This window comes from Heterocephalus glaber, unplaced genomic scaffold (assembly GCF_053883595.1).
Source record: "Heterocephalus glaber isolate CG9 unplaced genomic scaffold, H.glaber_assembly_v1.0 deba00001744, whole genome shotgun sequence".
Classification (NCBI taxonomy): Eukaryota; Metazoa; Chordata; class Mammalia; order Rodentia; family Bathyergidae; genus Heterocephalus; species Heterocephalus glaber.
In genome coordinates, this window is record NW_028258450.1 from 1,231,848 (window position 1) to 1,245,641 (window position 13,794).

The 13,794-nt window shown below is 48.7% G+C and overlaps 1 protein-coding gene across 1 annotated transcript; it reads right to left on the reverse strand.

The window, feature by feature from the left end:
• Nucleotides 1-9,309: 9,309 nt before the first annotated feature.
• Nucleotides 9,310-13,397, reverse strand: Lypd3 (LY6/PLAUR domain containing 3). The gene is made up of 5 exons (XM_004873076.3): nucleotides 13,240-13,397; nucleotides 12,522-12,653; nucleotides 11,705-11,875; nucleotides 11,393-11,554; nucleotides 9,310-10,415 (listed from the first exon to the last, which is right to left on the reverse strand). Exons 1-5 carry the CDS (start codon nucleotides 13,322-13,324, stop codon nucleotides 9,910-9,912), a joined length of 1,056 nt encoding a protein of 351 aa, XP_004873133.1. The 5' UTR covers nucleotides 13,325-13,397; the 3' UTR covers nucleotides 9,310-9,909.
• Nucleotides 13,398-13,794: the final 397 nt, after the last annotated feature.

Genomic DNA, 13,794 nt, shown 5'->3' on the forward strand with positions numbered 1-13,794 from the left:
GGAGTTTTGTTTTTTCCTCCCAGTACTGGGGATTTTTTTTTTTTTTGGTACCAGGAATCGAACTTGGGACCTTGCACTTTCGAGGCAGGCAGTGGAACCACTGAGCTAAATCCTCGGCCCCTGGGTATTGATTTTTTGTTTTGGGGTGGTTTTTTTTGGTTTGGGTTTTTTGTTTTGAGACAGGGTCTCACTATGTCGTTCAGGCTGGTCTCGAACTCGAGGTAATCCTCCTGCCTCAGCCTCCTGAGTGCTGGAGTCACAGGCATGCGCCATCTTGCCTGGCTAGTACTGGGGATTGAATGCAGAGCCTTTTCGTCCAGCCCATTTTACTTTTTATTTTGAGACAGGGTCTTGCTAAGTTGCCCAGGTTGGGGTCAAATTTGGCAATCCTCCTGCCTCAGCCTGCCAAGTGTTGGGCTTACAGAGGTATGCCACTACTTAAATCACTGGTTTTAAAGATGAATAAAATGAGGCCCAAAGAGGTTGAAGAATGTGCCCAGCTACCCTGATTATTTGGGCCAGACCAAGATTTGGGTACAGGTGGTTTCAAAATCCAAGCTCTTAACCACCCAGCAAGTTGTTTCTTTAAAATAAGAACAGGGACCTGAGCTGTAGCTCAGTGACAGAGCACTTGCTTAGCATGCACGGGGTCCTGGGTTCCATCTCCAGCACTAAAAAAAAAGACAAGTACTATGTGTAGGGAACAGGGAAAGGGCACGTTACTAGAACCTCTGCAGTAAGTCCTAGTCTCCTGCAAGCCACGGCAGCACAAGGGAAATTAGAGGAAAAGTAGAAAAATGAGACTGAGAAGAAGCTGAGCTTTGGGTCTGATCAGTGCTGCTCTGGGCGGCAAAGACGGAAGCCCCCAGCTTCCGCACATCGGGAGAAACAAATGTAACAAATGACTTGCAGAGAGTTCAGTACATCCGGGTAAACAAGATTGTAACAGTTCAAGAACAAGGAGGAACTGAGTAGATGTTTGTTTCTCGCAGGATGTTTTCAGCTCTCAGGATGTTTCCTGTCCTGGAGAATCACAGCGTCACCGGATCATTGAGGTCTCAGTTGTGACCCGAGGCCAAAATGGAATTCTGTCTCGGAATTCCATAGCTGGGGTGTAGGCAGGAGAACTAGGCTAACCTAAAATTATGTAGCATTGCTCCTGACACTATGAACTCCTCTTCTTAGCTACATCCCCACCATGCAGCATTGTTTGTCTCATGGCAGATATTAAATAAAAATGTGTGTGGTACATTCCTGTAATCCCAGCATTCAAACCCAACCTGGACAACTTAGTGACTTAGCAAGGCCCTGTCTCAAAATTCAAAAAATAAAATAAAAAGGGCTAGAGATATAGCTCAGTGCAAAGGCCCTGTACCAAAGTACTGTACCAAAATGTGCAATTCCCAGTGGAAGTGGGTGGGAAACTGTGTTGAACAAATGACAAATGGTCTATCAGATCTCTCGGGTTCTAACTTCCCTCCTTTCCAACCTTAAATTCCACTCAAGCATTATAATTACACTTTTGCATGTAATATACTCTAAATTTCCCAGTTTCCCCTATTCTCAAGGTAGTCTGGCAATATCAACTTTTAACCCACTCAGTGCCTGTTACCACTTAAATGACCAGATCTGGGGGAAAAAAATCACACAACAACTTCCAGTGGGACCTTAATTCTGCCTAGGAACCAGCCTAGACTTTCTGAGTCCACTTCCTTGCCCACTGTTCAGTTTCATACTTTCTCAACTCTCCCCAAAGCTCCTCCCACTTCTCTTTGGGAAGGGGAGGGGAGTTGGGCAGAGAGCCACTGCCAGCCCAGCACTTGTGGATAGCTCATCACCCCTTTGTCCCTCTCCCAGTATGCCAGCCACCTTCGGGGTGAGGAAGAACACAGTGTATGGGCTCAGCTGTTTATGGGAGCCCTCAGCGGAGCTGGAGGCCCATGCAATGTTACAGCTACGTCTCTCAGAATTGGAAGTCATTAGTCCATTGGGAAACTGAGTGTGGGTGCTGTTCTTCCTGCTGGGAGAAAGAGTTGAGGAATTTCGTGTCCCCATGTCATCCCAGCTGGCCAAACATCTAAGCAACGCAAATGAGTTCTCAAGTTGCTTTCAGACAATCTTGCCTATTGTACCTCACTGCGAGCTCGTCTCTCTCCGCTGAAGGCATTGCTTCATACTTCACTGAGAGAGCGAAAGATAGAAGAAAACTTCCTCCACCAAAGAAACCTCCACAACTCCCACACAGCTAATCTGAGGCCAGAGACTCTTTCTCTTCTGCTGCTACGTCAAAGTATTTGATATTTAATAGCTTTATCATGGTATATTTGACATACAATAAACTGCACATATTTAAATTACAATCATCCTTCAGCATGCTCTGGGAATTAGTTCCTGGGCCGCCTTCCACCCCTAACCAAATTCTGACGATGCCTAGTATAAAAGAGCACACAGTCCTTTATATGAAAGGGTTGCATGTAACCCCAGGCATCATCTACTAGAGTTTGGATCATGTCTGGATTACTGATAATACCGAATACAATAAGAACACTGTGAGCTGGGGGTTTGGCTCAGTGGTTCTGCTGCCTGCCTTGCAAGTGCAAGGTCCAGAGTTCTATCCCCGGTACCAAAAACAAAACAAAACAAAACCCCTGTGAAATAGTTGTTATGCTCTTTTTTAATGGCATAATGACAAGGGAAAATGTCTGTTTGTGTTTATGACAGATGGAATTGTTTCCCCTGAATATTTGGAAATATATTGAACCCACAGCCATGAAAGGCCAACTATCTATAATTCAACAAGTGTGATGAATGCATGCGCGTGTGAAACCACCCCCCCAAACAGGTTTTCTTTTGCCCTTCATAATCTCTCCCTACCTGCCCACCAACCCCTTCCCGTCCTCACCTCCTCAGGCACCCACTGGTCTTCTTTTGTCACTAGAGAGGTTTCTATTTTCTAGAACTTTATGTAAATGAAATCTCACTGTATGTGTTCTTTTTTGTTTGGCTTCTTACATTTAGCAGAATTACTTTTAATTCCTCCATGTTGCTGCATGTATCCGTTGTCCATTCCTTTTTGTTGCTGGGTAGTAGTCCATGATGTAGATGTACCACAATTTGTTCCTCCAGTCATGTTAATGGACATTTGAGCTGTTTCCAGTTTGTGGCTATTTCAGGGTAAAAAGTAAAATATGCCGAGTGGTTCTGGAAATAGAGGAATGGCTCCTCTTAGATCTTCCTTCCCCCAAAGCAACTATAAACTCCCCAGAATATATTAAAAGTAATGACCCTATGGTGCTGGAGAATGACCGAAAGTAGGCAAAACTGGAATGGCATCTATTCTTGGAAGAATGGAAAAACACTCACTGAGCTTCCAGCTTCTTCTGGCTTATAGCATCAGATGGAGGCTGCTCTCAGTGCTGTGGACAGAAATCTGCAGGCTTGCTGGCTCATAAAATCCAGGTCAGAGTTCAGGGTCACAAAAACAGCTGGAAGGTGTCAGAAGAAATCCCAGAAGGGAAATACACAGAAAGGAAGAACCTAAAATTATTTTTATAAATTTCCCAAATCTCTCCATGACACCTGAGCCATGCATAGGAAGGATAGGCTGTAAATACCCCAGCTAATGCTAAAAACAAAATAAACAGAACTTCAGTGGCCATACCACAAAGGAAATGTTCATTGACAGAGGAATGTTTTTTGGCTTTTTTTTTTTTGTACCAGGGATCAAACTCAGGACCTTGCATTTGCAAGGCAGGCACGGTGCCACTGAGCTATATCCCTGGATCCCCGGCCCAACAGAAGAATGTTAAAGGGTTGCCAGGGCCCTCTCAATGGCCAAAGCTAGAACAATTTAAGCAACAAAACAAGTAAAGTACCATTGGATTATAACTAAAAGTATAAAATAAATATCTATGATTCTATATGGACTGGTTTTAAATAAATGTAGAAAAATAGACAAATCTTTTATGCAGAAAAATTCCAAAATGTATGTAGATGCTCTGCCCTCTAGGAGGTGAAGCTAAACTCCCCACTCTGTAAGTGTGGGCTGTAGATAATAACTTGCTTCCAAAACTGCAGTATGGAAAAGGGGTGGGAGAGTAATTTCATAGTGGGGAGACCTTACAAACACCACCTCAGCCAGGTCTCAGGGTCAACATCAGCAGTGATGGGTCATGGTGAGGGTAGCACCGTTGATATACTGGGATGTGAATGGCTTCTATGGTCTTCTTGCCAAAAACCCATCTCCCCAGTCAACTCATAAGAAAGCCTTCATGGGCCGGGAATTTAGCACAGTGTTTTCGCCACCTGCTGCCCAAGCGCAAGGACCTGAGTTCGATCCCTGATACCAAAAAAAAAAAAAGCCTTCAGACAAGTTCTAGTTATTTTGTAAAACACCCCATGAAGTTAGGCATGGGGCACAGGTCTGTAGGCCCAGTACTCTGGAAGGCTGAGCCAGGACAATCACAAGTTCAAGCCCAGTATGGCGCTATTTAGCAATTTATCAAGACTCTGTCTCAAAATAAAAAAATAAAAAGGGCTGAGTATGTAGCTCAGTGCAAAGGCCCTGAGTTCAATCCTCAATATCCGGGGCAAAAATCAATAGCCCACAAAACTGTTGAAGTCATCAAAAACATGAAAAATCACAGCCAAGGGTAGTCCAAGGAAACATGACAAATGCACGTAACGTGAGATCATGGATTACAAAAAGGACATTAGGTAAAAACTAAGGAAATTTAAATAAAGTATGCATCTGTTAATGACAATATATCAATATAAGTCATTAATTATGAAAAGTGTACCATATTAATACTAAGATATTAATGATAATGGAAACAGCAGAAATTCTTATTCGGAAGTAGGAGTATGAAATAGTAGAACCAAATTTTGAAAAGGGCTTGGTAGCTTCTTATTAAACTAAATGCACACCAATTATTTGACAACAGAAATTATATCCCTAAGTATTTATGCAAGACAGATGAAAGCATGTGTCTGTATACATAAGTGAATAAGAATATTCATAGCCTCTTTATTTCATAATAGTGCCCATTAATAGGAGAATAAATAAACTATTGTATACCACATTATGTGGAGTGAAAAGAGTCTTATACAAAAGAGGGTATCCCGGGTTTTTCCATTTGTACAAAGTTGTAAAGCCTGAGACAATGTGCATTTGAAATGTGGCTAGTGCAAATGGAAATGTAATATAAGAATAAAATACAGGGCCGGGGATTTAGCTCAGTGGTTCCGCCACCTGCCTCACAAGCACAAGGTCCCAAGTTCGATCCCCATTACCAAAAAAAAGAATAAAATACACAGGGTATGGTTTACTGGGATAGCACTTGCCTAGTGTGTAGGAGGAAATCCTGGGTTTCATTCCCCAGCATAATTAATTAATTTAAAAAACTACATCTGAGATTCCAAGGAGTTATGCTCCCCCCCAAAAAGCAGACTATCTCATTAATAATGTTTTATATTTTTTGAATACTTAAATGATAATATTTTGCATAGATGGAGATGAAGTATATTTTTAAAACTTGTTACATCTTTTTACTTTTAATGTGGACACTAGAAGAATTTAATTACATCTGTATCTTACAATGTAAATATATTGTTGCACATGTATTACTGGGTGCTGATCTAAAAACTTGGAAATAAGACAAAAGGGGACGCGGTGACAGCACATACTTGTAGTCCCAGAAGACTGAGGCAGGAGGATCTGGAGTTTCAGTCCTGCCTGGGAGCTTACTGAGACCCTGCTTTGAGACGTTGGAAAATATACATACATATTATCCTTTAGCGCCTGCTTCACGGGTCAGACTGCCACCTCACCTAACCTGAGCCTTAGCAGGACACCTGGGGAGGGAAGGGAAACGCTTGATTTCAGAAACCCCAAGGCTGAGCTATGGCAAGAGGGGAATTCTGAAGTCTTCCTCTCCCGGCCTCTCTGCTGTGCTGGGGATGGGGCCCAGGGCCTCGCCCATGCTGGGCAAACACACTAACGGAAGCTGCAGCCCAGCCCCAGAGGGGGAATTCTGACGTGGAACCTCCCTTTAGAGCTTCTCCCAAAGGGAAAGTGGCACCAGTGGAGTAGAAGTGATGAAATAAGGGGACTCCTCATCACCAGGCTGGGTCTGAGAGCTCCCCAAATTTAAACTACCCCGATGTACTAGGCTTTTGCAGAGAAAGGATTTTCAGGATGCCTCAGACAGGCTGAGGAGGTTTTATTAGGCAGAGATATCGATTATAGGATGCACTCAAGAGGAGAGGAGTTTGGCACTCAAGTGAGATGCATTACAGTTTGGGACTGGGTACATTTATATTTCTCTTGCGGGTATGAAAAACTAGAGATAAAAGTACCCACTTAGCTGGGAGTGGTGGTGCACACCTGTAGTCCCACCAGCACTCAGGCGGCTGAGGCAGGAGGATCACCATGAGTTCAAAGCCAGCCTGGGCTACATAGTGAGACCTTGTCTCAAAAACAAAAAACAAAAAAACAAAAAAGTGCCCACCGACTTCCCTCAGAAGGCTGCCAGCCTGTTCAAAGGAACGGTCGGGGTTTTTTTATGGGTCGTTTGTTTGTTTGGGATTTTTGATAGGTGACTTAAACATTCTCTGGATTGCTTCCACCTGTTGTTTACTTTAACTGGCCCAATTTCTGGGCTTCCAGTGATGAGTCTGGTAGGAAAGGAGTGTAAATCTGGCCAAGGACTGCTGCCATTGAAGCTGTACTTGTCTCAGGACCAGGCTCCTATTCCTTACTTTCTCATCTGAGCCAATGTATGGTCTTTTAGAGATGGGCCTGGTAGGGAAGGTATAAATTTAGCCAGGGAATGTCGGCATGGGGCTGTTTTGGGTGACAGCTGAGTCCTGGAAGTTGCAGTTACCTTACAAAGTACAATTTGGAGTTAGGATTTCCTTGTCTCCTTTCCACCTGTCTTTCTTTCTTCTCTCCTACTTCAACCTGGCTCAGTACTCTCAGAAACCCAGGAGTCCTGCACTCCAGAGCTGATAAAAACAGGCTCAGGGGCTGGGGATTTAGCTCAGTGGTTCTGCCACCTGCCTCGAAAGAGGAAGGACCCGCGTTCGATCCCCGGTACAAAACAACAACAACAACAACAACAACAACAAAAACAGGCTCCAAGTGACCAAGCTGTCAGTGAAAACTTGTGTTTCACACTAGTTAGCGGCTCCTGTTTGTCAAGGCAAATGGCACAGCAGGCCGTGTCTCAGCAAGGCACATTTGTTCAGGAGCACTGAGGCAGAGCCAGAGCCCAGGACTCAGGCCAAAGCCAACTTCACTCAGTCACAGGGCAGCAGGGTTTTTAAGAGTTGAGGTGAGAGGTAGAGTGGAACTTTCTTGTGACTTCGAGAGAAGTAGGTTTACCACTCAGAACATGGCACCTATGGAAGGCAGCTCTCATGCCCCGGTGGAAACTGGGAAACTGCAGGGCTCTCTTTTTTTTGGTACCAAGGATCCAACTCGGGTCCTTGTGCTTGTGCAGCAGGTGGCGAAACCACTAAGCTAAATCCCCAGCCCAAGTGCTCTCTTTTTTTGATAACATTTCAAAGAGATGGTTCTCCAGTCCTTGAGAAAGACTTGTCCTTGGTTGTAAACTGCCGGGAGACTTGAAACTCATATACATCCCAAGTAGGCAGAGAAATAATTTATTATACAGTGGACCTTAAAGTTACAACCAGCCTGATATACAAACAACTTGGGTTATGAACAGAATTTTAGTTTTAGCTTACGACCAAAGTCTTGAGTTACAACTCAAATGCTGGTCACTTGTGCTTCCATATAGTCTCAGATACAGATTTAACTTTTTTTTTTTTGGTACCGGGGATTGAACTCGGGACCTTGCACTTGCGAGGCAGGCAGTGGAAACACTGAGCTAAATCCCCAGCCCTACAGATTTAACTCTTAAAGGGCTCTGGAAGGAACATTACAATAATCCTTTCCTGTGTGGGGTTAGTCGAGAAATCCTGGGCAAGTGTCTCTCTAGGGACACTGAGATCTGCCTGTGTACAGGAGAGACTTTAAAGGCTGTGGAGAGGCGCCTGAGCCTTCAGCTGACCAACTTGAGTTACAACCAGTTCAAGTGAATGAATTTAGTTCATAAGTCAAAGGTCCACTGTACCTTATTTTAAGTAAACACTCTCAGAAGGGAGGTCGGCCTTTCTGGTTAGGCCATCTCAAGTCTAAGACTTGGGGCCAGAGGGAAGTCAGGGGCCTCCCAGAAGGAAGAAGAGTCTCAAGTTCAGTCAAGCGAGGACATTAAGGTGAAGGCCACCATGCTCTGTCAAGACAGACTATCTGGGTTCAAATCCAGACTCTACTACTGGATGACCTGAAACAAGTTTTTCAACCTCTCTAGGCCTGATTTCCTTTCCTTATAAAATACAGATGTTTAATACTTACCTCACAGGACATGGTTTACAGATTAAATATATTAATCCAAGTACATCACTTACAACAGTACCTGGCACATTGTAAATGTATTACTTGATGTTGGTTAGTTACTTCATCGCTCTAAGACTCAGTTTCCCCCATTCTATCTCTGGATTTATGTGCAAAATTAAGGGAGATCATGGATGCAAACACCATTAGCACAGGCCTGGCATCTGGCAAGACTTTCCTTAATAACTAACATTCTTGTAACTCTAGTGACTGATGTTCTCAATCTGTCCATGATTCGAATACAGTACATCTCTTAATGACAGCTCACGCTCTTGTTTGCTATTGTGTTACTATAACTGTTATTATTGTCTTATTTTTATTATCTCATACTATTCCCCATGGTTAATAGTGATACTGACAATATTTCTATTATGTCACTATTCTCCACATCTAGGTTCCCTTTCATCAAGCAGTTCCATTGCCTATCAGGACCTCTGCTCTCCACACCAGGGTTTTTTTTTCTCCTCTGCTTGGGAGAAGACAAAGGTGGGGCTCAGGTCCAGGTCCCCAACACTGAAGCTGAGGCTGACATCAGTAATATGGGCTCTCTGGACAAGGGGGACATAGGACAAAGCTCTGCTCTGCTCCCCAAATTGCTGAAAGTCCCATTCCCACGCTCCGTATGCTCCTAAATGGTTTCACCCAGTCTCCCCCCTCACCCATGGGATCACCCACAAGCTGGCTGGACCCCAGGAGATCAAAGAAATTCAAGCCATGACTCCACCTGGGCTACTGCTGTAGACCTCAGCTTCTCCATCTGTGAAAGGTCCTGCCTTGCCCGCGCTAGCTCAGCTTCAAGAAATTCATGTAAGCAACAAATGAGGTGGAAATGACCCCTTTAAAGCACCATACAAAGTAATTAAATCTTTATTGAAGTCGTTCTGTGCCAGAAACTGGCTACTCAAAGGCAAAAGGCACAGTCCTTGTCCTGCAGGAGCTCACAGTCTAATAACAAGGCAGAAGAGAACAAGATTCCCGCGGAGACGCAGGAGCCATTGCTGCCTCACCTCCCACATTCCCACCGGCCACGGGGAGGTGAATGGGAAGCTCCTGGTCACCCTTTCCACCTTCCCTGGGACAGTGGACTTCTCTCACTCTGTCCTGGGCACCATGAGAGGGGTACAGCTGCTATCTCAAGAAGCTAGAACACCCTGGCAGTATATATACAACAGTAATTTTTGCTGGGGATTTAGCTCAGTGGTTTCGCTGCCTGCTGCGCAAGTGAAAGGACCCGAGTTCGATCCCCGGTACCAAAAAAACAAAAAACAAAAACAGTACTTTTCATTTCCCAAAGCCGCAAACCAGTGCAGCAGAAGCTGGAGAATACTGGGGACATCAGAAGAAGAGGGGCTGGGCCAGCCCAGTCCAGTTGTGAGAAACGGAAGTAACGGGAAGAGTTGGTACCCAGGGCCAGGGAGTAGGGTGAGAGGGAAGTTTTCTGGTGGAAAAGCTCACAGGAGGGCACCACCAGCCACGGCCAGCAAAAGAGCTGCCAACCCGGCCCCAGGAGCTGCAGGGCCTTTGCTTGAGGGTCTTGTGGTCCAACCTTTCGCAGGGTACTGCCCCACATTACTGCGGTCCTGGTGGCCCGCCGAACCTCCAACCAACCTTGACTCTTCTTTCTGGGAGGTATCGGGTTGCACTTCATGGGGGAGAGTCTGGCTGGCTGGGGTTGGGGTGGGTTTGGTGGTAGAGGTGAGAGTAGTTGGGGCCAGGGTGGAAGCGATGACAGAGGTGGTTGGAGCTGGTGTGGATGGAGCTGGGGTGGTTGGAGGGGGCAGGAGCACAAGGGGTGGGATTCGTGGAGAGAAATAGGTCTTGTTGCGGAGGTCTGAGTTACAACGGGATCCCTGGCAGCAGGAGCCGCTGAGTGTGAACCCGGGGCCCGTCACCCCATCTCGGGTGCACAACTCATCCTGGACACAGCCCCGGACAGGCAAGGACACGGTCACATTAGCTGCAGGAGGGAGACACAGATAGGTCAGCAGTTGGATGGAGGGAGGTTGGCATGGACAGAGTGAAGCACAGGAACATCTGGAGCAAGGCAATATCAGAGGACCCAAAAATAGAACAGAACGGTTCTATACTCAGTGACGACACAATCTCAGATCTGGTCCCACCCTGCCAAACAGGGTCCCACTGTGCTTGGCACATGGTGGACCACATTTTCACAGTGCGTTAACAGGGACAACGTGTACCTCAAACTACAAGTCGGGGCCGGGGATTTAGCTCAGTGATTCCGCTGCCTGCCTCGCAAGCGCAAGGTCCCGAGTTCAATCCTCGGTACCCCCCCCCCCCCCAAAAAAACCACAAAAACTACAAGACTACCTTGAAACAAAGGTTTGGGCTACAATACACACCTCTCCTAGGACCAAAGAGCAGAATAAGCTTCCCTTGGTCTCCCTCACCATCTCCCCCATCCCACGCCGAACCCATCTCTATCAAAATTTAGTCTCTGAGCCAGAACTACAGCTCCCATAGAATCCCATGCACAGGATGGGGTTGAAGAGTTTCATGCCCCATGGTTCTGAAGAAGGGGCCAGGAAGCTGACTGCATTTTCCTAATACTCTGGGACAGGGGAGCAGCCCTGAGCTTTAAGGGCTCAGAACCAGATTCCCCACACTACACGAGCAGAAGGTTAGACACTTAAACACATTTCCCACTGTATGTTCTCCGTTCTGCATCTGCCATCTCCCTCTATGAAAACACCCCCGCCCCCCGTTGTTTTGTTTGTTTGGGTTGCTTGGTTTACTTAGAATAAAAGCATTCCTATCACCAAGCTATATGATTATGGGACTGCATTTCCCATAATGCTCCAATTACACTTCCCAGAATACGTCAGAGGTGGAGGACTCAAAATCCCCACACCACCACTCAGGATGTCTCAGAAAGGCTACCACCCCTGCCGGTCCAGAGCACGGGGGTTCACTCACCTGCGGTCAAGGTGACGTTGCCGTCGAAGCAGCCCTTGTAGACGCGGTTGTTGGCGTTGTAGCAGCTCACGACGGGCGACACTGTACCCTGACACTTCTCATGGCTCAGCCCCACGCAGCTGTAGCACTCGGCGCCGTTGGGCTGGTACGCGCTCTCGTTGCCTGCAGGGCGGCCGGGAGGCAGGGAAGGGTCCCCCACTGTGGGCGTGGCTATCGCCCCTGGCTCCTAGTCCCGCCTCTCGGGCTGGTGGTGAAGCCCCGCCCGCTGTTTTCTACACCTGGGAACCGCCCCGCCCGCCTCACCCCACTGACCTGTGGGGTTGAGCCCTCGCGAGGTGAGGTTGAGCTTGGCGTTGCAGCGGTCCTGGGCGCACTGCTGCAGCTGGATGAAGGCCAGGAGGCCGTGGAGGTCCAGTCCACGGTCATTCTTGCCGGGGAGTCCTGAGCCGCAGCCTCGCACTGCCACTGAGAATTGCCCGTGGACTGCGGAGTGAAAGGGGGCGGGTCAGGGGCGGGGCCTCGAACCCAAGGACACCACGGGGTGGACCAGCTGGGGGCCACCGGCAGGGGCCTCAGGAGGCGCAGATGGCAGGGGAGAGGACAGGCAGAGGCAGGCGTGGGGTCGTGGAGACCAGAGTCTAAACGGATGGGCGGACACCAAACAGATTCATGGTGAGGCCTAGTGGGAGAGGACCTCGAGGTGCCGCAGAGGGGCAGAGCTGCAGAACAATCGCAATCGAAGGACTAGGAAGAGCCTGAAGAGAGGAGTGCGGCGGGCTGAGTTCCTTAGCCGACTCTGGAGGGCGGGGTTGCAGAGGACTGGGCCTGGGCCCTGGGGGCTTCCGCAGAGGGGGTCACGCGGGCGGAGCCTCAGCCTCAAGACCCCAGGATAGGGGAGGTTTTGGGGGGGGGGGCGGTCCTGCAGGACGCAAATGGGAAAGGTGGCCTTGTCCCAGACCTGGATGGTCCCAGGCCCCCACCCCCAACTGGCAGCCCCTGTGATCCCCTGGATGGAGAGGCGAGGTTGTGCTGAAGGGTCAGGATGAATAGGAGGGACATCGAGTTAAAGGGGTGTGGCACAGCTGAACGAGCGGAAGAGAGTGTGGAAGGGCCTCGGGGTCGCACTCACTGGTCTCCACCGCCCCCACGGCCTCCGTGCAGACGTCCACGCCCGGCGCGCACTTCACGGTCTTCATCTTCCGTGCTGAGCATCCATCGTCTGCTTTCTGCACGCAGCTGTAGCACTCCAGGGCTTGCGCTCCTGCAGGTACAGGCCGAGCAGAACTGAGCTGTGCGTCCTCCCACCGAGGAGAAAGAGCCCTTCCCACGCCCTCTGTCCCCCGGTGGACACAATCCTACTGCGCAGCCTTTCCCAGGGCAGCAGCCGAGGAAGCCTGCCCACAAATCTGGGCCACGGGATAACTGGACCCTTTTCCTGCTCGCCTCCTATGCCTACGGTGGGAGCATCCTTCCCACAGCTCCACAAGCCCAAGGAAAAGGATCTCTGCCGTCATGCCCCTCCTGCCAGGGTGGGAGCGATAGGTTCCCTCAGGTCTCCGCTCAGGGTTGGAGAAATTTTCCCACAGCCAGCTGTATTGAGGATCACTCCCCACTATCCCCTCTGAGCAGGGCAGGGGCTCCTTCCCACAGCACCCTCTGTTCACGATGAGAGGACCCTCACGGCCCCCTTGCCCAGGGCAGGGAAACTCCACAGCCTACCTGTACCCAGGATGGAGAACTTTCCCCACAGGCCTGTTGCTGGTGGTGAGCCTCGCCTTGTAGAGATGGGGGTTCTCCTCCCTGAGAGCTCCTACTCTACCCCCAGGACCTTTTGGCAGCAGACCTACCTTCACGAAGCAGCAGCGGGAACAACAGGAGCCAGCCTGTGGTCCAGATTGCCACCAGGGCACCTGCTTTCCTGGCGGAGACCATGGCTCCGTCCTGCTCCCTCGGCGTCCCCTCTGGGTGTGCCGCCTCCCCACCGGGGCCCTCTTACCTGAGCCCAGGATGAGTAACCTACCCTGGGGCAACCCTGGCCTTGCCCAACCGGGCCAAGTCAGCATCCATTGTGGGATGGGCCCGCCCTTGGGTGCCTCACCCACAGGGAGAGCGGCTCCAGTAACGAGCAGCTGCCAAGGAGGGAAAGGGCAGAAGTTGAGGTTTTCTGACAGTCTCTAAGAGAAAGTCTGCATTTGGGAACAGAGAAAAGCGGGGCTCCAGGAGAGGCAGGAGCTATTGAGCATCAGCATTCAGTATCCAAAGAACAAGGAAATGGCCTTGCTTTGATCTGGGTGATGTGGGAGGGTAAGAGAACCAGTGCCTCACCTCACAGGGCTCCCATTTGATGGCGGAGACAGCTGTGAAATAGTTGTGCACACTTTTTATTATCATGGAGACCTGGG